This window comes from Misgurnus anguillicaudatus, chromosome 4 (genome assembly GCF_027580225.2).
Source record: "Misgurnus anguillicaudatus chromosome 4, ASM2758022v2, whole genome shotgun sequence".
In the NCBI taxonomy this organism is placed as follows: Eukaryota; Metazoa; Chordata; class Actinopteri; order Cypriniformes; family Cobitidae; genus Misgurnus; species Misgurnus anguillicaudatus.
In genome coordinates this window covers 20,881,727-20,905,967 of record NC_073340.2, presented here as the reverse complement: position 1 = coordinate 20,905,967, position 24,241 = coordinate 20,881,727, and the positions used below count along the sequence as shown (strand labels likewise).

General features: G+C 37.8%; 1 protein-coding gene across 13 annotated transcripts in view; it reads right to left on the bottom strand.

Moving 5' to 3' along the window:
- Positions 1-23,778, bottom strand: part of nrxn1a (neurexin 1a) — a 212,578-nt gene extending 188,800 nt beyond the window's left edge. For 7 of the 13 annotated variants that reach the window (XM_073866955.1, XM_073866956.1, XM_073866965.1 and 4 more), the window contains exons 1-5: positions 23,393-23,778; positions 20,620-21,910; positions 12,952-12,964; positions 11,104-11,133; positions 10,411-10,422 (exon numbers count right to left, since the gene is read on the bottom strand). In XM_073866955.1, the coding sequence (XP_073723056.1) occupies positions 10,411-10,422; positions 11,104-11,133; positions 12,952-12,964; positions 20,620-21,345 (781 nt within the window). In that variant the 5' untranslated portion in view covers positions 21,346-21,910; positions 23,393-23,778. Of the gene's footprint in view, positions 1-10,410; positions 10,423-11,103; positions 11,137-12,951; positions 12,965-20,619; positions 21,911-23,392 lie in introns of all 13 variants that reach the window. The other 6 variants (XM_073866958.1, XM_073866960.1, XM_073866964.1 and 3 more) reach the window with 3 other exon arrangements.
- Positions 23,779-24,241: the final 463 nt, after the last annotated feature.

Sequence of the window (24,241 nt, the reverse complement as noted above, 5' to 3'; positions counted from 1 at the left end):
GCAATTTTTAAGCGGATAAAAATGAGAACTATATTGTATGGCGAAAGAGCACTTAGTTTGCAACACTTCGACCTCGGCGCGCATTAACATCATCACTCTCAATGGGTCAATAGGTATGAATTATTTTGTCTAAGTTGAGGTAAGAACATAATAAAATATTGAAAAACGGTGGTGTTTTCCTTTAAAATATGTGACCGTCTTTAAAATTCTAAATAAAGTCTCGTAAAAAAAAATTCAAATTTTTATTTCAATCATCAGTTTCATTTTAATATCAATCTTTGACAAGGTCTTATCAGTGAATAGACCAGTTCAAATGATGTAAACAACACTGGTCCAGAAACACTTCCTGTTACAGTTTGTGACAGTTATTTTTTTATTTCACATATATTATTATCTTTAAGATGTTTGTTTAACTTCAGTTAATTCAGGTTTTTATGTTCTGTTGGTTTATTTTATCCCAACGTTTATCTAGTGTTAAAAAACGGAAACAGGAAGTGCTTCTGGACCAGTGTTGTTTACATCTCTTGAAATGGTCTATACTAAAGATATCAAGGTTATATTTTACAGAATGCTCTTTACATTATGTTATAGAAGATTTTATGTAGAAAAAAATTACTTTAGCTGGGTATTTTGGGTCACATTTAGTCAAAATAATAAATAATCAATTTGAACTCTTATTTTTTTAGTAAGCAATTTAGTGTTTTGGGATAAGACCTTTCCACACCTTCCGAGTATCTTTTAGTACTGTAGATAGCCCCAACAGACCATAATCGAACACAAGAGCGTTAAACCAATTAAACAGGCCAATATCCTAAATCTCCTCTAAAAGGTTACATTAGCTATCAACTCACCCCAGCATGCATATAAACATGCAGTGTGTTGGCCAAGGATAGAACCCACCTACCAATGTTGGTAATGACATTCTGGCCGGCACGCCACAACAATGAGTCCAAGCACTATCACACCTTCAGGGTATTTCAAAATAACTTGACCTGATGGAAAAATACTGCCGGTGAGAATTGCTCCAGCAAATTAGGCTCAGCAGTTCCTCTCCTCCAACAAGATAAAAGTGTTGCATCAACAGCAAAGGAGAGAACGGCAGGACTCATCTGTTTCCTCTCATTTTAATATCTTTCTGTCCTATTTTCCTCAATGGCTCAAATACAATACGGGCATGTACTGCAACAACCGGTTCTGATGAGGGCCATTTAGGTAACTGAATGAAACACTTGACATAAATATGCAATTAAATAATTTGCACCTAATTATATGTAGTATAATGACTAAATGTTAATAGCTGTTATTGATAACTATGATGTGGCCCACGGTGTAATACATGCTTCACATTTCCCAAATGCATAAAAACAAAGACATACAAATGTTATTCTTTAAAAATCACTGGGCTACTGATGTCAGTGTTTCGTTTAAATCCATTTACTGTAGAAGAGGTGGGTAATATATTTTGAAACGCTCTGGCATAATGGCATTTGAGATTAAAGTGTCTCTCCGTGGCTAGACTAACCAATCAGGAAATCCTTTCCCCTTCCTAACAAAACCACCTTCATCCCCCTTTCCCAAAAATGCATGAATGACATCTCCTGAATACTTTGTAACCTAATTGTGAGGCTTTAATGAGAAAATCATCTTATTATCAATGACTGGCTCTGAGTAAACGGCGACAGTGAGATTGCTTCAGTCCGCACACTGTCTGAGTATTCAGCACCTTTAGCCCAGACACAATTCTAGAATGTCTGCTTGTCAGATGAGGTTAGCAATGCCTTTGAACCCCATGAAATGAGCTGTCCTCCATTGCGCACCGCTCCAATTGAATAAATGCTGGGGAGAAACCAGTGCCATAAATCATTTGTATCTGTTGAAAACACCAGCAAAGTAATCGTGAATGCAACATCTGTATATCTTCTTCAAGTCTTGTTATCAAACCGAAGTGGTTTGTAAATAGCTCAGGTGGAGAGCGCTGTCATGAACAAATGACTCATTCTCTATTTAAAAACTGCACTGTAAAAGTTCCTTGTTGCACTTTTATGTTTAATCAACTTTAAATTACAATTAATTTCAATCCCTTGACTAGTGAGGAGTTGCTATAAATTATAAAAAATAAATAAAGTTGAATTAACTTAAGCTAAATCTCTAAAATTTATAATTTATTTATTGCAACTCCTTACTGGTCAAGCAAATTGAATTGAATTGTAAATTCAGATTGATTAAACTTAAAAACTACAGTGCAACTTTCACTTTATACAGAGCATTATGTTGGCAGTGCAAAAGGTCATGGGTTCGAATCCAGGGGACACACATGTTGATAAGTACATTTTGTAATGCACTGTAAGTCGCTTTGGATTAAAGTATCTTACAAATATTTAAGCAATATCGCTCGAGTAGGAGTGTGATATAGCTCTATATCATCACGGCCGTGACTAGGCCAGAGGCACGAGGCCGTAGGCCGAGTGCCGGAGGCAATCACAGCCGTGATGATATAGAGCCATACCACACGACTCCGAGAGCGACATTGCTTTTATACAACAGTTCGACGGCACACGTTTGAAAAACGAAAACTACAAAACAACAACGGAGTTATTTTAAAAGCCTCTTTGTTTGAGAACTACTTCTTCCGCCACGGATTTGAGGGCGGCCAGAATGACAGGTAAAACTTTCGGCTGCTTTGAAGCCCATAACAACTCAATGGACGGAAAAGCCGTTTCTTTATATTACCGTTTCTTGGTCACAAAGTGTAGTTTTAAGATTAGTTCAGTCGAGAATGTATCTGTATTATATTTAAATCTACAGTCGATTAGTAAAGAGAGCGCCTGTTTGAACGTTTGCTTAGTGAGATTCGGTACGAATGAGAACCAAAGCATGAGCGGACATCAGTGTTCACTCGCCCCGCTGACCACCGCCCTCTCTGGGCTACATTTCTGAAAGAAATACCCTGGCTCTCATGTTGGCCTTGTTTGTTTATGATCGTCAAAATGAGATCAAATCAGCAGTATTTGGTGTCATGATCAAACTATTACTTGTTTTTTAATTCATATTTAGTGTCTTTTGTGTTGTTATTGTTTTGGCGCGAGGTAAAAGTTAATAAAACTACATGTATAACGTTACTATTGCTTTCTCATTTATTCTTAACGTGATACGAGCACTCGATTATTATTATTAAACTTTGTTCTTGTCAGTAACTTACTATATAAAACGTTTTTTTATAAGTGTCAGAGAGATGTTTTTGCATGCTGCTTATAAATATACCAGTGGCGATATCTCATAACATGTTTTAATAGTCACGTCACGATAAAGTAAATGATCAATGTCCACATTTAAAAGCTGCGGTGCTTACCTGCAGTTCCACGGTGTTTTCGCGTTCTGATAAGAAATATAGCTCCAGAAAAAAAACGAGTGTTTATATTCCTCTTTCCAAGTGTTACTAATCCACACGATGTGACAAGACATTTCTCCCATTAACTGTAACGTAACATCCAAGAGCGCTGATCTTTGACGGAATAATACTTCTGATTGGGGATTCACAGACTGATTTATGAGCTAGTAAACTAATGAGACACACGGAGGAGAGTGATTCACACAGCGCGTCTGTGTTTTTCCATTCAGAGATGAGCTAGTCTCGCGTGGCCAGACCTTCAATGCTGAAGCCGGCGGTTTGTGGGCGTGATGTCTGAGGCTGAGACTAGAGATGAGCCTGCTTAGGACCTCCATTCACTAGGTGGCGGAATGATACGAAAGGTGAAGCGGTTACAGTGCCGATATTAGCACAATATCGCATGGCTCTTAGCCAATCAGATTCGAGAACCAGAAAGAACTGTTGTATAAGTAAATATAAACCACAATGCTAATATTAAAATAAGTTTGAGGATAAGTAAAGTTCTTAATAAAATAAAAATCCAGACAATTTACTCACCACCATGTCATCCAAAAATGTTGATGTCTTTCTTTGTTCAGTCGAGAAGAAATTATGTTTTTTGAGGAAAACATTTCAGGATTTTTCTCATTTTAATGGACTTTAATGGACCCCAACACTTATCAGTATTAATGCAGTTTAAAATTGCAGTTTCAAAGGACTCTAAATGATCTCAAACGAGGCATAAGGGTCTTATCTAGCGAAACGATTGTCATTTTTGTCAAGAAAAATAAAAAAATATGCACTTTTAAACCACAACTTCTCTTCTTCCTCCGGCTGTGTGACGAGCCAGCGCGACATCACGTAATTGCGTAATGACGTCGAAAGGTCACGTGTTACATATATGACATTTGTGGACCATTTTAAACAATAAACTGACACAAAGACATTAATTAGTATCATTCCACATACAACAACGTCAGAACGATCCTCTTTCTCAACACTTGTAAACAATGGGGCGTAGTTTCGCATACGTCATCCGTGACCTCTTGACATGATGATGACATGTACAGGTCGCGCTAGCGCGTCACAAGTGCATATTTTTTATTTTTCTTGCATATTTTTTTTTTCGGTTCGCTAGATAAGACCCCTATGCCTCGTTTGAGATCGTTTAGAGTCCTTTGAAACTGCAATTTTAAACTGCATTAAAACTGTTAAGTGTTGAGGTCCATTAAAGTCCATTAAAATAAGAAAAATCCTTTAATGTTTTCCTCAAAAAACATAATTTCTTCTTGACTGTCAAAGAAAGACATCAACATTTTGGATGACATGGTGGTGAGTAAATTATCTGGATTTTTTTTTTTAAGAAAATGGACTAATCCTTTAATGACATAGTATATATACAGTACAGCTGATTATAATAAATATTATAGTTTTGATTAAATAAAATCCTCTGTACAGTCACCTCTGTTATATGATACTCTGTGCCCACAATGACCGACTTTTTTTATCTAAACAAAAAGTTCAAGGTCGCCCATTCCAGATATATCGTTCAATCTTTTAACACTCGTTGCAAATCTACACTCTTAAGAATCTCTTAAGAATTACCTGAGAATAACAGACAACGTCTTAGCTTTAATGATATTTCAATCAAAAGATAAAAATAAATGAGAAAAAAATGAGAACGTCAATGTCAAGTGGTGTAAAAACCACACTTTATATTTATGTGACAATAGTATTCATGTCAACTGCTTGCTTTTGCATGGAAGTCGATTAGCAATTTAAAATATACACAATATAGTGTACCGTGTTTTCCACTGCCGCATGCTAAAATGATTGTCTCTGCATTGCATTTAATACATCACAGTGTATGAATGAATACGACAATGGCAAGTCAGCACAGATACGGTTATAGTAATTTAAAGGCCGTTCCACTATTGTAATTACATTAACGAGGCATCCGATGTGCAGCGGCAGGCGTAATGGGATTTTAAATACGTATTGATCAGCACGTCACAGCAAGGCTTTCTTCCCACTATCGCACGCAGGATCATCTGCGACACCAACACCAAGTGACTGATATTATCTCAGGTGTGTTCTTGGCAAAACAGGAAAGAAAAAATGCAGCTAGCACAGCATGTTTTAGATTATAGCATTAATTATACATGCAATGTGAAATAAAGCTGGCTAGATCATTTCGCTTCGTTAAATTAATGCTCAAAGATGACAGACTGCTTTTGGATAGAAAGTATTTTATATTTGAACTTTATGCTTATAATTATATATTTTAAACATCATTAATGTTTATGCAACAGTAATTGCTGTGGAAATGCATATGAAACCCCATTTTTTTTTTAAACACTACAGTGTGATTTTCTGTGAAGCCACTTGTGTATTGTTAAAATATATGAATAAATTGTGACATGAAAATTTGACTTCTACCACAAAACTGCCTGTTTAGAAAGGTGCAGGAGGTTACGATCCAGAGGATTTACTATAAATACCAAAGCTGCAGGCATTCTTATACTGTTTTGTCAAGACTTAAACATTTTTAATTTAAAGACAATGCAGTCCAACCTGTGAGCTTAGCATTTACATTGCCTGTAGCAACAATACAGCTTCACAAGCTCTGTGTGAAATGACATCAATTAGACCCACCGGCCCACCGCGCGCCACCCGTAATACCGCACATCTTTTATCACCCCAAAGCAACTTAGTATAATGCAGCTGCAAAAAGCAGACAAGCACAATCTCCCAGACGCACACTTCACCTGTGATGCTCGGCTCATATTTTAATAAGATTTGCACTTGTCTTCAATCCAGCTAATGTCAATTAAAAATAGGCTTACACATTCCCAGAGGCAGGCGCACGTACAAACATAAAAAAAATTCAATTTGAGATGGACACTTCTCTCAAAGAATATAAAGGTATCTACTACCAGGGACAATTACTGTAAAGAGTGAATTAGGAATGATCAAAGTAGTAGTTACAGATTTTTGAAACTGAAATGTTTTTTGTTTATTTTTTTTATTGTGCTACGTATTTTTCTTAGAATTCTTAATATGAAGTCTAAAGTATGAAGAGGTTTTGTAGTAATATTTTGTAATATTCTACATCTTGTAGGGCTCTTAGCATTCCTACATTACATTAGGAATTTATAAGAGCATTTAAAATCACAATGAGATCTTTTCCTATTTCTCATTTAAGAATGTATCCTGAAATTTAAACCCTGCTTTAAGAAAATCAGGACTGCTTATACTTAGATCTCTGTGCTTGACTTCAGTTATCATATTCAGGCATACTAGTATTCAAATTTAAAAACAGGAATAAAAATGTTTACTCTGTTATTGAGCTCTGGCTTGGCCACGTAAAACTCTTTGCCTGCTTAATCTGCACATAACATGCACATAAAGATAATGTTAAGAGTCTAGTATTGTACTGTATAGTTAGTTAAACATCTATATATATATATATATATATATATATATATATATATATATATATATATATATATATATATATATATATATATATATATATATATATATATATATATATATATATATATATATACGACGCAGTGCAGCGGAAAGCCAAACTCCACCAAAGTGGAAACATGATGCGCAAACATTACAAACTCACAACAGTGCTCGGTGTCTCAATGACAATAAATAAGAGAGACTGGCTTGTGTGTGAATACAGACAATGAATGGTGTAAGAAGTGCCATAATGTTAATACATACACTCTAAAAAATGTTGGGTTATTTTCAACCCGACTTTGGGTCAAAAAGAGACAAGCCCAGCCCAGCCGTTGGAATAAATTAGCCCGGAAAATGGTTACATTTGACACGACAATGGGTTAAACAACTCAGCATTTTGGGTTGAATTACAACCCAACGGACTGGGTTGATCTAGGTTTGACCCAACGCTGGGTTCAAAATAACCCAGCATTTTTTTGTGTAGTACCTTATTGCATAGTGTTACTTAATATGTATAGGTAGTGCATATAATAGTTTGAAAGAACAGTTTCACGGCCAGTAAAAAATATTTATGGCAGGTTTTATAGCAGGATGTTAAGTAAAGATATTTTGTAAATTTCTGTAAATATATGTATACCGTAATACATATACAAAATGTATTTATAATGTCTTACTAAGGACATCATTTGGACAATTTTTTGGTGAATTTCTCAATATTTTGATTTTTAAATTATATCTCGCCTTAAAATTGTCCTATCCTAACAAACCATACATTCATGTAAATTTATTTTAGATCATGTATAATTTTTTTTTAAATGTACCCTTATGGTTTTCTGGTCCAGGGTCCCAGTGTTGGGTCAAAAAGGGACACCCAGCTTGAAACAACCCAGCATAGGTTAAATTACAACCCAACAGGTTATAGATTTATATATATATGAAGAGTTTGGTTCCAAAAAGCAATAAATCCATTTTGACTAATTTGGGTAAAAATTTGTATTTACCAAGAAAGTGACAAGATAAAAAACACTATTTTGTGTTACAAACTTTCACATAGCATCTTTAGGTTATATTAACATCAAAAATTCAAATCAATAATTAAATAAATCAAATAAAACTGATTATTTTTTTCTACAAAATGCAAAAGATTTTTTTCTATTGAATGAACATATAAATGTGCATTCATCTTGTTACTGTAAATTCATTTAGTTGACTAGTGGTAATTTTAAAAAATAAACATTAATGGCATTAATCAAAACACTTACTTTATAATATTAAGAACACTGTCATTGCTGCTGTCGTCCTTGGGACGTCGTTGCTGAACTTTTTTGACAGCGATCAGCTGTAAAATGTTTTGGTCCTGCTCAATTTTCATTGACTTCACATAAAATATAGGAAAGTTTTTCATAAGATCCGGTGGGTTCAGTGTGTTAGTATGACAGAGGCTTGATGCAGTCATGTGAGAACAAGCAACAGCCAGCATTTTTCCATCTACCGAGTGGCGCTCACGTAAATTATTTGAATTTGATGGCTTATGTTACTTCCCCGCCAAAAAAAAAAAACTACCACAGGTTTGTCAATGCCATCAAGATTACTGTTTGTTTGTTGATCACAAAGTACAAAGTAGATGAGAAAAACTAGGATTCAAAGCACCGCCATTATTGTTTACAATGCTTGAAATGGTGCGCTGTGATTGGTTAAGCGGATTTATTGCATTCTGTAGAAAAGGAGTACTGGCATTTGTCGCGGTTTGGGAAAAAGGGAAAAAAGATGACAGAATAACATGGCGGATTTCGGATTTTGCGTAAAATGAAGAATTGACTTTTTAATACTGACCTTATACAATACTAATTTTGGCAATAACTATTTTTTAAAAAAAATGTTACATTTTGGAACCAAACTCTTCATATATATATATATATATATATATTCATATATACCTTTGAAGGTACCCCCCAGCGACAGAAAAGGTACAGTTTTGTACCTTTTTTCTGACAGTGTATATAAATAATGTAATTGACATATTTAGCCATGCAGAGCTCAGTTAAGTCTTACATAAAGCAAGCGTTTTTCATAATCTCAATTATATGAAGTGCTGCCTTGTAATGAATTATGCTGCAATTACTGGTAAATCTGTGTTGTAATTGTTTAGATTTAATTGCAGGTCTTCACTGAAGCACATAACAAAACGCAATCAGTCAGATGCTACCCAAACAATAAACAGAATCGAAATGAACACTCTACAACAACCGTAGTCGTTGAACAACACAAACATCGCGCCCCTTCACGCACACAAATATATCCACAGAAAAATAACACAATGCGAATGCATGTGATAATGCCAGCGTGACCCCGCCAGCAAGGTCAGCCGCCACACGCACCATTTCATTCAATTTTACAGACAGATGAAAACCAATTTTCTATGAGAAAATGGAATGAGAAAAAATATAAAATGTATTCAAATGTGCTACGAGAAGCTTGCAGCCCCTTGCCTCTCCTGTGGGCATTGGCCCATTCAGTAAAGCGAGATGGACCTGGTGTCAATGTCTCAAAGTATTCGACCCTTTCACGATCAACAGAGCTGCGAAGAGACAGAAAGCACACTTACCTGATTCGGCCATCTGGGATCCCTCATGTTTACACGCTCATAAGAATGATATTTTTAAACCAAAAGTGCAATTACATCATTCAGTGTGTGGAGACCTTGGTTGTGTGTAAAGCTTAGTGTAATAGCAGCATGCAGTGGTCTTGGTGTCGGGTGCAGGAGCAATTACAGTCGTACGAGTGCAAGGTGCTGTAAACTTACCTTAGCTGGAACTCACGGGACTCCACAAAATGGTCATTTAATATTAAACAGCAGTAAAGTATTACTAAATGAATTTGGATTTATGTGGCTATGCTGGGAAACTGATAAAAGCCTGCAAAATTAAAATAACTAAGTAAAAAATCCCTGTAAATGCTCTTATCTGATTATTTGTAATTATCTGACAAATGCACATGTGTTTATATTGAATGTTTTGTTTAATGTCCTAAATTGTTTATGTGTTTCATGCTAATAATATTGTATGCAATTGTTGTTTTACTAGATTTGCCACTTTATTAATGTATTGCTTTTATTTGTTAATTTAATTTGTTCATCAAGACAATTTTAATTATGTAAGAGAAATTATGACATATTACAAATGTGTGAATGAATATAGTAAATATTTTCTTACATGTTGGCAACAATAATGTAGTGCTGCACACCTTCTGTCCATAAACAAACTAATAATAGCATAAACATTAATTTGGCAGGAAGGCTATTCTGCTGTTTAAAAATTCTTAAAAAAATTTTTTTTTCATAGAAACCCTAGCAGGCATCACATGATAAAAACTCATTTTTATGACATCACACCTACCTTCCAGCCCCTCGCCATATTTATGGAGATCACAGTGACATACAAAAATCAGTGTGTGACTTCACAAACACACAAATAAACAGATGCATGTGTAAAGCCACATATACAGGTAAACACATGGAAAGCTTAAGAAGCTAGATCATTACATAGTATGAAAGAAACATTATATACCTTTTCTTTTCCCTATGATATTGATATAATGGTTCCATGAAGAGAAAATCCAGAGAGATACAGGAAAATACAAGGGAGAGGAAAGAGGCAACAGTCAGAATCATGGTCGTGTGTTAGATTCACAGACAGAAAATGAAAGGTTACGTTTAGAAGAGACTCCATGCATGAGGGCAGGCAAAGGAGATGAAGCCTCCCGTCGCGATACATGCCAGAACATGACGATGACAGAGATGAGGGAGAAAGCATGAAAATCGGACAATCGACTAACGCTTTCCGGATTTGTGACTAGTGCCTTTACAAAAAGCGAACAAACCCCTGTAACTCGCATCGCATCATCCACTGGGTTGAAAGTATATTCTCCTCTATATAGAAAAATGAATTGGGCAAGCAACAATGACATAGCAGGCATTTGAAGATGACTGAAAATTATTTGAAAACGACGCGAGTTGAGGGAACACAAAGAGAGCGAGAGAAACAGAAAGAGAAGGGGAAATATGGAAAAGACCAAACCATCCATCGGCTCAGCACCAAGCCGGAAAGAATGCAGCCCTGGAAAATCCCTACCAGCGGTGAAGGATGTGAGGTGGATTCAGCACAAGGCAGTGAGAGAGAGGCAGAAAGGTATAGGTGGTGGTGGAGGAGGAGGGCGTGGGTGATGGAGGCAAAAAGGTGAGTAAGAAATAAAACCCATACCTTGGTCGCCCATCATCAGGTGCGCAAGACCTTAAGGGAAGACAAGAGCACAGTCAGCACAGAGAACGGGATCATGGGAAGGTTTCTTGTCACATTGATACGCGGGCATCGTCTCAACTGTGATGCCCGCAGTGCGTGGTGGGGTAAGGGGGGTGGGATCAAGAGGTGAGGGAGAGAGTGGGTGTGAGGGAACATTCAAAAAGCATTTCATCAACCCAGAGGTTGCAATGCTTTATCGGTCACACTTGAAAGAGACAGATCTACTGTATATAAAAATCACTTGGTCAACCTTGCCTAAAAAGATGATTTTTGCATAATTGTCATCATTGGACACCAGGACAAATACGCTGATTAGATCTTACTACTGTAAGCATACTGTTATATATTAAATAATATACAAATAATGGTTTGTCACAAAAATGTGTCAATAATACAATAAAAAACGAGGCTATTCATCAAATATCTACTTACATATAAATCAATACTACCCATTTTACACCCTTCATAGGATGCCTGTCTTTGGTTCCTGTGAGCCACGGCCATTTATTTGGAGATGGAATTTGAATGGGTAGAATACAGGTAAAGTGAGACTTGTTTCACGTATGTTAGTATAGCAGATTTATTTAAAATAGTACATTTGGCATCACTAAATAAACCCAATGACGAATGTCTCACTGTATCTGTATATATCTTCTTAAAGGTAGGATACAAAGACATATAATTTGACTAGATTACACAAAAAAAATGCTAGGTTATTTTAAATCCAGCATTGGGACGAACCCTGCCAATTAGGTTAAATTAACCTAGATTATAATTGACCCAACAATAGGTTAAAACTAGGGATGCACCGATAGGATTTTTTTGGGCCGATACCGATTTAAACAGACAACTTGTATACAATACTACACAGTTGGTCTATTAGCTAGTTTATTTCTGCATCAGATTATTTTTACTGAACATGGATGGGATCTAATTAACATTCAACTGACCAAATAAGAGAGGCACAAATTAAGCTAAAACAAATATAATAAGACAGCATGACAACCTTCAAATGTGGTTTTTGCTATTCAGCATTTATTTTATTAACAAAATTAACTCATTTTTTACATAACGGATTTCTTTATGCAGTTAATTAATAAACAATCGGCCTTTCTCGTGCTATTGCCGATATGCCGATGGTTTCAAATTCATCAAAAATCGGCCGATAAATTTCGGCGGCCGATACATCGGTGCATCACTAATTAAAATACAACTCAGCAGGTTGGGTTCATCTCTTTTTGACCCAATGCTGGGTTGAAAAAAAAACAAAAAATTTTTGACTGTAAAGGCTGCAGGGTTTGAAACACCAGTTAGAAACAGGAGATGTTACGTGTCTATGGTACTTACCCACCAGATTGTTCGGAGATGCATACATTGCATAAAAACCTGTGCATGTGTGTGTGTGTGTGTGCAAGTGAGAGAGTGTATCATTTACTTCACTGTGTGATGTATCAAATTTTAATACATGTGTGTCTGTATCTTTAATATAGATTTTAAAATGGATGTAATTGAAAGACTATAGCATCCATTTGCTTCAACCTCTAGTTTTTACTTTGTAGAGTCATGTGCATTTAATCGAAAAGTGTTTTTAAAGAAATAAAAGCAGCATACCTGTTACCTGTGTTGTACACCAGTCTCAAACTCGCAAAAAGCACCAGTTCCACATACTCTTAATGAACCAAATCAAAACTAAAACGGGTCACAAAGAAATATTTCCAAAAAAATATGAAGACAGAAAGAAGAACATGAGCAGGGAGAGGGGGGTCGGATGAAAAGTAAAATAGAAGCAGGGGAAAAAAATCAACCCACCTCCGACGTAGGCCTCTTCTGGAAGGGCGGCCGAGGCGTGGAGAGAGAGAAGGAGACATTGATTAAGAGGCATGCAGGCTGGAAGGTGGCCCAGCCTTGAGGATTACCGTGGTTACCATGCGTCTTATCATCCTGTGCCCAGGCCAAACATTCATTACCATAGAAAATGTGGAGACCAGAGGGTTTATTTGACTTTAAGTGTCCTCTGTTCTCCTCCAGATCTAATCTCATCGAGTCTACAGTATTATTCCACAGTGAGATGATAACACTTTATTAAGTAATTCAAAAGCTGATAAAACACATGGTTGAAATTGGGCCTTTACAATATATCAATGAGCATGCGCAGACATGCAAGCGATTAATTCATTAAAAGATAAACTGGAAGATGGAATGGGTGAGGGACTAACAGCAACAATTTGTCATTTCACTCGAATGTTTTTTAAAAAAGAGATATTAATATGCAGTTTTTTCTGGGGAAAATTTAAATGACATGCTAATTGAGAATGTTTTGTTTTGTTTGTTTTCTGGATGGGCTTTAGCTTTCCAGCACTGTTTCATTATTTTCTATGTATTTATTATAATTAAAACCACTTTTATCTACTGAATAAATATTTATCATTTTGAATGACGTTCAAGTGTGGGGAATTTGCATGCATGCATGTATTTAAAAATAAAATGCCGGCAGATGATGCAACATGAACCTACTAAGAGAAAACAACATCATTCAGTCAGGTCAGTAATAAAGAAACATACAATACCTGAATACATACACGCATATGCATGTAATGCAATTACCCCATTTAGTCATTACCTAATAGATTTCCTTTTTTTGTCTGCACTTTATCAGTTTTATGTATAATTAAAAAGAGTACATTACCTTGAAATATTACACAGTCATGCATTCCCTCAACACACCTTTTATTTCGGTGACAGTTCCTGGATCAACTCACCCAAGTCTCCCTAAAAATAGACTCTGCTATCTTAAAGTTAAAACATTCAGTCCTACCTCCATGTTTTGGATCTTGAGGAGAATAATGACCCAGAACTTACCGCAGCTGGTTCCTCCACACGACCGAACACAAATTGCATGCACCACTATTGCCACAAAAAAAAAATGCTGATGAATATATGAAAACCAAAAAATAAATAAAGAAATAAAATGAACAGAAAAGCGTGCCATGCCAGAAAATATGACAAAGAAATATTTTGCTGTTAGTGTTGCGGTGGAAGATGACAGGTGATTTTCTATTCTCTCTTATGAGCTTATAAAGTAACTGACGAATCTGCTTTGACAAATGTGCAAACGTATCCCACTGACAAAACAAAAAACCTGCCCAGGGGGAAAATAATGCTACAAAACCGTTTCCTAAACAGTTTAGTTTCCTCAAACTGTCACAAAATACTAACTAGCCAGCCGTACTGTCAGCCTCTACAGGCGTTTAAGAGACCCGTTCCATCGATTTTGTGTTTCCACCTATCTTGCGCAGTGCAGAGACAAATTTGTCACATTCCCCCTTACAAAAAGTGCAAGGATAGGGCTGAAATTTAGATATATCTCTCTGTGTGGACACAACAGAGATTTGCAAAGACACGCAGAGCCTGGTTCTCCAGAGCCCGGCTTGCCGGACAGCGGTGTATTTACATTTCACCGACTGACAGATCAGGATCACGTAGCCGCTCTTTAGCGCTGCAGAGCTCACACAGAGCCAACGACATGCAGGCTTTCATTGAGCTGACAGATTCCTTTAACTGCTGGCCGTGCACACTGCCCCGATTTGGCAGAGAATAAGCGATTCAAGATGACCTACACACACAAAGCTGTCGTGCACACACTCGCCCCTGCTCTTGCGCAGGCCTGCGCATGCAGGGGGCAAATGCAATGTGACGCCTGCTTTTATGCAGCCCTTTACAAACAGGATGCAAGCTCAAGATGCTTGTTTAAAGCAGTCCGAGCACAAACACACCCAAATCTCCCAAGTACCACATTCAAAGGGAAACGTATAACAATCCCACTACAGATGTGATTCAACTACGAATGAATAAAACATCAAAAAGGTGTCCAGCTTATCTGTTAATGAGAGGAAGCCACGCCCACTCTTTGAGCCCACCAGGTTGCAGTTATACCCTTCACTAGGACAAGACAAGTGTCCACTAACAAACAAACAAACGCATTTGATAGCAGACTAAGGCCACTAGTGTAAACAAAACAAATGATTAATCAATACGATGTATTTGTGACTACTACTGCACTGTACTCGACGATCTGTCATGCATAAATGCGAATCATGGTAAAGCCTAATAAGTAAAGCTGCGTCATTGCTGTATCGTCGCCGTGCCAGTGATGGGGATTTTAATCCTCTTCACCAAATCTAGTTTAAGATTTCACCCACAGGGAGCAACGTGCAGCACGTTGCATATTGCGTTCATCTACAGTACAGAGAGATTAGTGAGCTAAGTCCTTCTGGAGCGAGCTTCATCTGTCACTGATAGGGGAATTCTCAATATACAGCGTCTCTGACACCGTGACTCCCCCTCCATTCAAGATTATAAACCAATGTTGTGAGATCAAAGAAGGTGAAAGTCGATTGCAAACATGGAGTGAACTCGCGGTTATTACAACAGTCAAGAGATTTTATAGTGAAGTGCCTTACTAAAGAATCCATTTCTGGCTTCTGACCTACATTTGCCGTGTTTGTTTAATTTAGCTAGGTATATTTAGCGGTTGATGCATGTCATCGGCTACAGTAACCATTCAGGGCGTGATGTTATATGTAAACCTTTGATCATAAATCCACATGACTGTCCTCTTTATATTTCTGTGTATGAAACACTCAGATGCAAAACCCTTTAAGTGCGGCTTTCTTGTACATGATTATTTTTTATCAGACTCTTAGGTTTGATTTACACTGTATAGATCTTGACTATATAATTATATGACAAATTATTTGAGTTCATTTTGTTGACTATATCTGTTTTTTTCCGCTTGCAATATATTTTAAAAGTGACTTGTATACAATATCTGCATTTATAATAAACACTTACTGACCCAGAACCACAAAGTAAAATGTTACGATATGCAAAAAAAATTACACAATATTTAAATACAAGATTATACCACTTTATGTCGGTAACAAGACATTAAACTTCAGCATTAAGTTGGATTAACTTAAAAATGTACTTCAATTGGTAAAACCTAAAAAATTGAAAAATAGGTGTTACCAAAAGTTTTTCTTTACTTAGCCCCTAAGGTGACATTAGAGTAAAAAAATCTAAAGTTTTGTTTTATGTGCTCACATGAAACTTTCATGTGCTCTCGCGAAACCTTTATGTGCAGAATTTTTTTAAGGGTTTATTTTCGTGTGCGCACGTGAAACTATCGCGTGCCCACGTGAAACTACCGCGTGCCCACGTGAAACTATCGCGTGCCCATGTGAAACTATCGCGTGCCCATGTGAAACTATCGGGTGCGCACTTAAAACTATCGGGTACACACGTGAGAGCGAAAGTTTCTAAGGAATCTATCACGTGCGCACGTGAATCTATCGTGTGCGCACGTGAAACCTTCGCTAGATTCAACTTTCGATAGATTCACATGCGCACACAATACTTTGAAGTGCGCACGCAAAACTAAATGCGAAAGTTTCACGTGCGCACGCGAAACTAAACTATTTAATTTTTGCTCCATGTCCCCTTAGGGGCTCCGTATTTCTTTACATTTTCACCTTAAATTTTCTCACTTTTAGTGAATTTTTTTACATTTTTAAGTATTACCAATTAAAGGAATTTGTGTAAGTGGATCCAACTTTCACTTTTTACAGTGTAAGTGGAGCCTTCGTCCTGCATTGCACTGCTAAAAAAAGTCATGTGGTGGCGAGAGATGTCCACCTGAGTTGTTGTCATTTGCCAATGTTGCTTTTCAATGACATGCAGCAAGTTTTGACAATATCCGATCTATTCGGCTTACATTCGGCGCGAAGCCTGCTGCAGTGCGGGACCGCATCAAGGGGGCAAAGGAGGCTTGATGAGCACACTTGAAAGCGTAAAAATGACAGATGGGACACCCTACGGACTAGTAGACTAAGTGAACATGCGCAATTTAAGGCCACGAGACTGAAAGTCCACATGAAGTGCGCCATTTGGGGCAGGACCTAAGTGCAGTGGAACGAGATCCAACTCCGCCCCCTGGACGTAGATCCAACTCCACCCCGCCTAAGTCTGGGATTAAGCTAATTTTGAGCAAAAGTATTTGATAAACGTATATTATGTACCAAGAGCATTTGGTTATTATCATTATCTAATTTTTGATGAAGGTTTTTGCATCTGAGATATTTCTATATCTTTGTATATAGTGTTTTTTATTTACGACCGGATAAATGCAACATGGCTAACAAAAGAAGGATGTAGTAGTAATATATTTGCTATCTATTATCCTAAACTCTATACTTTTTGGGGACGAAATCAGAATACATTTCTTCTTGTTTTGAAATTCAACTTAATTTCCAATGTGATTTGTTTATTTATGCAAACAGTTAAATGCACATACACTCACTGCATCTTTTTACCTCATCTCTTGTCATTTTCAAAACAGGCTCCTAGTGCCACGATTAAATGAGTCACTAAAATGAATCCATGTATCTGATTAAAACCGATCCTGTATTTTATTATCAAGGGAATAATGGCTCTGTAAAACATAATGCAGTGCACTGCCCTCAATTATTAGCATGTGCCACATACAGTTGTACTGAAATAATAGCTAAAAATATAACAAAACCTTTAAACAACACAAGGTGCAGGAACTGTATAAAATATGGCACGCTTTGAAACGCTTCAATGTTCTGAAATACATCTAGGTACCGAGTCTTACAATGTTAGCTCCACCACAAAAGATAAGAGGTGAAACAATCTAATCACTGTTGTACACAAGCCCCACAACACAATCCAATTCTCCGACCGACGTCTCCCAGCCTCCAAAAACCACACGGACGTCAATTGCAGATTCCTTACAGCCATCTTTAACCAGGGAGACGAAGCGCATTATACAGTTAATAGAGCATAAAGATAAGGTATCAATGTCTGCAAGCTGATACAGAGTAGACCCTTATGGCTTTCCAATTCAGACTTGTAAGAGCATTAACCATAATAACATAAAATAAGGCTCTTTCTCTAACCCCAGCAGGGCAAAAATATCTCATTACCTGTAGCACTGTTATTCTTTGCCGTGTGGACGGCCTTTCCCGCTGAGAGCCCCGCACCTGCTTGGCTAAAGAAGGTTATTACCACAACTGCCTGTCGAGAGTATGACAGAGTGGACGCGTAGATAGAAAAGACATATTTAATCCACAAACCACCCTTTCCTCCATGATACCCGGTAAACACACCCACACAGACCTACGGCACTGCAGAGCTTTCAATGACGGTAGACAGCAAGTAGACCTTCCTGACTAGTACCAAGGTTTATTTACAAAGAAGTCAAAGAAAGCTATGGATGTGTGTGTGTGTGTCAGTGTATCTAAAAAAGTGTTTCCTATCCGAACAGCAAACACTACTCTAGTAGACTTCACTGGATTTATACTTGATGGATTAATAATAATAAATATATCTCAAATAACACATACATTACAGTATATCTCTCTATGTCATCTATACAATAAAAACATTCTTCCTTATAAAGGAACTGAAAATTAGATTATTAATGATTAGTTCTCCATTATTAGCTAATCTATTATTTAATATATCTTTCCAAGTACCTCCAGGGGTACACACGCCCCTTATTGGGGATCATTGATCCAAAGAATGTGCAGGAGAAAGCTAGCAATGTTTAAAAGAGCTGTTTAATGTGCAGCAATTACATTTTCTCTATGAAATACGAGTCGGGGACATTTTATTGGCAAAGGCAGTCGGTGGTCAGTTGATAGATCACCTCAGTCAAGAAGCTGACAACACAGAAAATGACTGTGCGGAGGCAGACGTGGCCTTCTTTCTTCCCAGCAGGAGCTTCAGGAGCCAGATTTACATTAATAAGCGAAGGACAGACAGAACTGGGCTAAAAGGAGTTTAGATCTGTGCTGTCGCTTTAATGAACGTCACAAGAAATTAAACCTTCATAATGGCTTCCCTGTCCGCTAGTACTGTACTGCTATATTGTGCACCTCATATCTAATAATATAAGTTAGGATATGAATATGATCAAACATGACAGACGTCACCGATTGTAAATGCATGAATGTCTCAAGCACTGATTTATTCTCTGATCTTCCCAATCTGAAGCAAAACAGCTTTACAAAGACAACGCCAACGCCTAACATCGCCAACTTAGATCAATAAATAATGCTAATGATAACTCATGTGGCCTCCACCATCATCGCATATCTTCATATGTCACCCCAAAGTGCATGACAGAGGCAACTCCAGAGCTGTGTAGGCAGGTCTGTTCTGACTCACCCGGTAAAGATGCGGATTTCTACCAGCACAGGGGCTGAAGAGTGGCACGTCTTGCTTTTAAACAAGCTGCCGAGCATCTGTGGGCTCTGCCCTTTTGGCGTAATCTCATCAAACCCACCTCTGATTCACTAAACAATCCATTTCGCAGAGAGCCTGGCAAGTACCGTACCACAATGCCGACATTTATTTTATTTTGAACATTTGTCAGCGAAACGCACCGACTCTCTGTTGTGCTTCAGGAGGGCAAAATTTACTCAGTGGGTATGTAGTTTCCTTGGCAACATGGTGCCTTTTCAGCTCACGGCCTAACCCAGACAATATCCATCAACATCAAGATCAGTCCATAGACGATTGTAAAAAAAAAAATAAAGAATGAAGAGAAAGATGGATAAAACATAAAACAGTGAAATCTGACACCAAGGGATTAAGTCAAACCAACCAGAACATACATATTCAAAAGGGAACAGAGTTTACATAAAGACCTGACATGATATGCATAAACCGTTTTCGAAAGCTACTTTATAAGCAGAATGTGCCTCTCCTATTTAGTTGCATCATCAATAGTTTTAATTGCTTCTGTAATTAAAAAATTATTCTGTTAGTAGTAGAGGTTTACTTGTAAAACACATTTAATGAATGCTTTGTAATATTTTAGCAAATGCTTGCTGAATGCTATATAGAGTGCGTCATTATTTTTCCTTTGCAACTTGGGCAAAATCATTACATTGACTCTATGAAACATCTGGCTAATTACATAATTTGAGCACCCAACCCCTTAAATTCAGAGGGAGAATAATATTCAAATCATGACACTTCAATCATGGGCTTGTATGAATGTATTCAACTGAACATTTTCATACTTAATTGTAATGCCAGTGCGGGGTCAAGAGTATATTAAGTTAATTTAGCATAAAAAAGAGAGGTTGGGCATCCCAATGGGCTGGAACCAGCCTTCGATGATGTCATGTTATCAAAAACATGTGCTTTTTGTGAATTTGATGGCACTAAAACCTATTTACATCATCTTAGCCTTTAAAACAATTGCTTTCACTAACCAAAATCAGTGGTAATCTAATCATGTAATGTACTTGGCCTGCTGTAAAGGCCGGAAACAGACATGATGTAGCATGCACTGCCTCTGAGGAACTAGTGCAATGTTAAAAAGAAAAAAGTGAGGGCTGTGTTAGACATTTCAACACTTCAACAACGGACACGACGAATCCAGGCCTCTTCTTCACTGCAATCTTTTCCCTGGAATCCCGTTTCGGAGCAGTCACAAATGGGCTCATCGTTGACGATGCTGCAGACTCCTCCGTTCTGGCAAATGTGGTCAGCTTCGCAAATGTCGCTGTTGACTCCCTCGCTACCGATAAGCGCTGGCTCGGAAGCATTCACTCTCAAATTGGTTATCCACCCTTTGTAGGGGACCTGATCTTTGATGGCTGAAGATGTGAGGCGTAGCGCCACAGATCGAAGTTCGGGAGGTATCCCCCCCAAGAACAAATGGCTGAAGACCGTCATGTCCCTCCTTTTAGACTTAACCTCCACCCACTTGATCTCTTCGTCCACGACTAGCGTAGTGTTTTTGAAATTCCTGCGCAAGGTGACGGCGTGCCAACGGCTGTCGTTTACCGCGGTGTCGGAGAGCACCGTCGCCGGTTCGGCGCAAAAGATGGAGAACCGCAAACTGAGTCTACCGTTGTGGATGAGCAGTTCCAAGAAGTCACAGAATCCTTCATCGTCAAAATACACTAAAAGTCCATGAGCGCTTTTTGTCTTCATGTTGAAACTCATTTCGCTCTCGCAGCAGGCGTTCCACATAGGAAACCTTGCCCATTGGCCTTCGGCGCCTGTGAACTCCATGCTAGCCCCCATATCGACGAGGCAACAAACCAGTAGGCCTATCCAAATTAAATGTGCGCCGTTTCGCATTGTGAAGCTCATCGTGAACATCGAAGGAAGGTAGAACAATTTGACTTAATAAAAAAATACTAAAATGCTTCAGCTCGCTTAGTTGTCTGCTCCTAAAGTGTAACAAAGCTCCCTATGGCATACAGGACTGCTAAACATTTGGGATAATTTATTCATCGTTCACTAAAAAAGCGAGAGGGCCTGTCTAACGCCCAACTCTTTTAATTGTAAAAAAAATGACTTAATTTTGGAGACAAACACACTAAGGCCAAAATAGTGGTCTGCTAAAAAAATAAGGCTACTCCCTAACTTTGAAAATCCTTTAGTGAAATCCAAGTGTGCTACAGTGGTGCCGAAACATCAAGGTATCTACATAAACTGCAGCCATGGGTAGTGCTAGAAAGCATAGAGTTCATTAGAGGTGTCTAGGGTCATTAATGTCAGGTTCATTTAAATCTAGACAAATGTCATTGTGTAGGCCTAACGTCAGCACTAAACCAAACGCAGATAAAGTACCACTTTGCAGTGTTAATGTGCAGGCCCGAGCAGGGCCCTCAGTGTTCACAAACCTTCAATTCACATCCGTTTAGACATTTTGATCCATAATCTTGAGAAATGGAACGGAAAAGAAAATCTTAATTTTTTAAAAAAATTGTCTATTTCAAAAACAAACAAAAAAAATGCACAGAACACGTTAATTTGTACACAAAACATATCATTCATATTGATACTGACATTGAAACCACAAATTTCATGGTGTTATTGATTACATCAATCTTCAATTACAACAGTACTTTTTATTTACACTGTAATCCAGAGACATAAAGATCAATATTTACGACAACAGAATCTAAATCATTTCCCTTACAAAATAACCTTGTTTTTATCAAAAGTGTACCAACCATGTTCCTTTGGCATATTGATTACCATTTGTAAAACCATTGTTTTACTACAAATATCAAGGTTAAACTATGTTACTTTAGCAAAACCATGATTAATTTGTGGTAACAATGGTTTAATTATAGTAACTATATATTTTTTTAATAAAACCATGGTTAATTTTTGCCATTCAATGTTTTTACCTATAATCAGGCGACTAATTGTAAAAACATCCTCTTTGATAACTAAGAAAATATCTACAATTTTGAATTGCATTGTACCATTTGTGCTACCAATAGATCTTCTCTTTATTACTGGGTTGGCTCAATAACACGACATGCTACTCGTATGCATGTCGTTCAAGCAGTCATATTTTACAGTAATTTCAGTAAGAGGATGACGAAAGGTCCAAACGTGCAGCGGCGTCGAAGCTGTGAAATGGGGAAATCTGGTCCCGCATCCCAAAATGAGCCCAGGGCGGGGGCTTATCGCGCGCCTCTTAAGCATTAATGACACTGCAATTGTCTGGCCTCTGGGCTGTCTGTCAACTGATCGCAACCAATCATTTCATGCTTGAATTCCTATGTGTTTACTGTCAGCTTTACACCGGGGCTACTTAGCAAGATAACAACCGACTCCCTTTCACAGATGCATCCTGCACAATACATCGCACGCGATTAATGTGCAGAAGACAGTCTTATTTACCGTATTTGAAAAACGATTAGGGTAATAATGCCCCGCTATCAGCAGCTACTGTAGATGAGGAACAATGCACTGTATCATCCTAACAACCTCGCGCGTGAGATTTACGATATCTGATCCAACAATAGCTATACGCGTGAACTTAAAAACGCAATTTTTATCGGTTTAATTTCCCTTGACTACTGTTGGAGATGACTCAGATGCGCATAGCCAATAACCAACCACCATCTGTTCAAACTAAGAGAGAAAAAAACCATATTGTCCCTCCTTAATACGCCTCAGACTGAAAATACAAGGAGTCATCAAATATCGCCCAATATTGAGCAAACGAAAGCGATACAATAGCAATGAGAATGAGTAAAGCGCATTTTAACAAATGGAGCCCAGCTGCATCATCTCACCTGCGCGTGACTGCATTGAGCGCGTGAAGCGCAACCATAACGCTTGTGAGCACAACGCCACATAAAGCATCCAATATGCTTTCAAATTAAACATTTTATCGTTTTACCTTGAGAAATGGACCATCATGCGCCCCTTGACAAGTCAAGCTCACCGATGAACCTGGTTGGTTATCTCCACATCGATTCAGGCTTTCATCTGATCAAAAAAATCACCGCATCGGTGTCGAGTGAGCGGAAGAAATGGGAGCGATAAAATTGCGGATGCGGATCTCAAAAGTCCCAATAGGTTTTCAAAAATGCCAAATGGAGCCAACACTCAGTTAAAATTAGGCACCGAACGCTTCATTGTTAAAACGTTCAAATGTTCGTGCTAGCTCTTTTCCCTTCTTTAAATATGGGCGTAAAAACAGAAGACCTCGCTCCCTGTTCAGTGTGCAAGACAAGGTGCGATGTGTTTCTCAGGCGAGCTTTGCCAGCGACTGTCAGCACATCGCGTCACGTGTCTCCACGGTTAGTGTCTGATGGAAACGGGCGGGGCGGCGCGGGCGCGCTGCAGCACCTCGGACAGCGTTCACTGGTATTAGCGACTTCACATACAGATGAGCAAACAGCTTGATCCGATTTCTGTCCGTCATTCAAACCGTATTTATGTCACTTTTACAAACAATTTAAATATTAGGTAGTAATGATAGATGTATACGTTGGAGTTATTCGTATCTTTTGCAGCTTTACATGAAAACACCATTCTATACTTATATAGCATTTGCTATAGTAAACTGTAGTACACTATTTTAGTAAGTATTTTATAGTATTTACTACACTTTGTTAATGTATAGTTTTAAGTACAGTAAATTGGTAAACAATAGTAAATACTGTAGGCTATATATTTTCTATGGTAAGGTTAAAAACACTACATCAAATTGTACTACAGTAAAAGTAAAAGTGTACTACAAAAT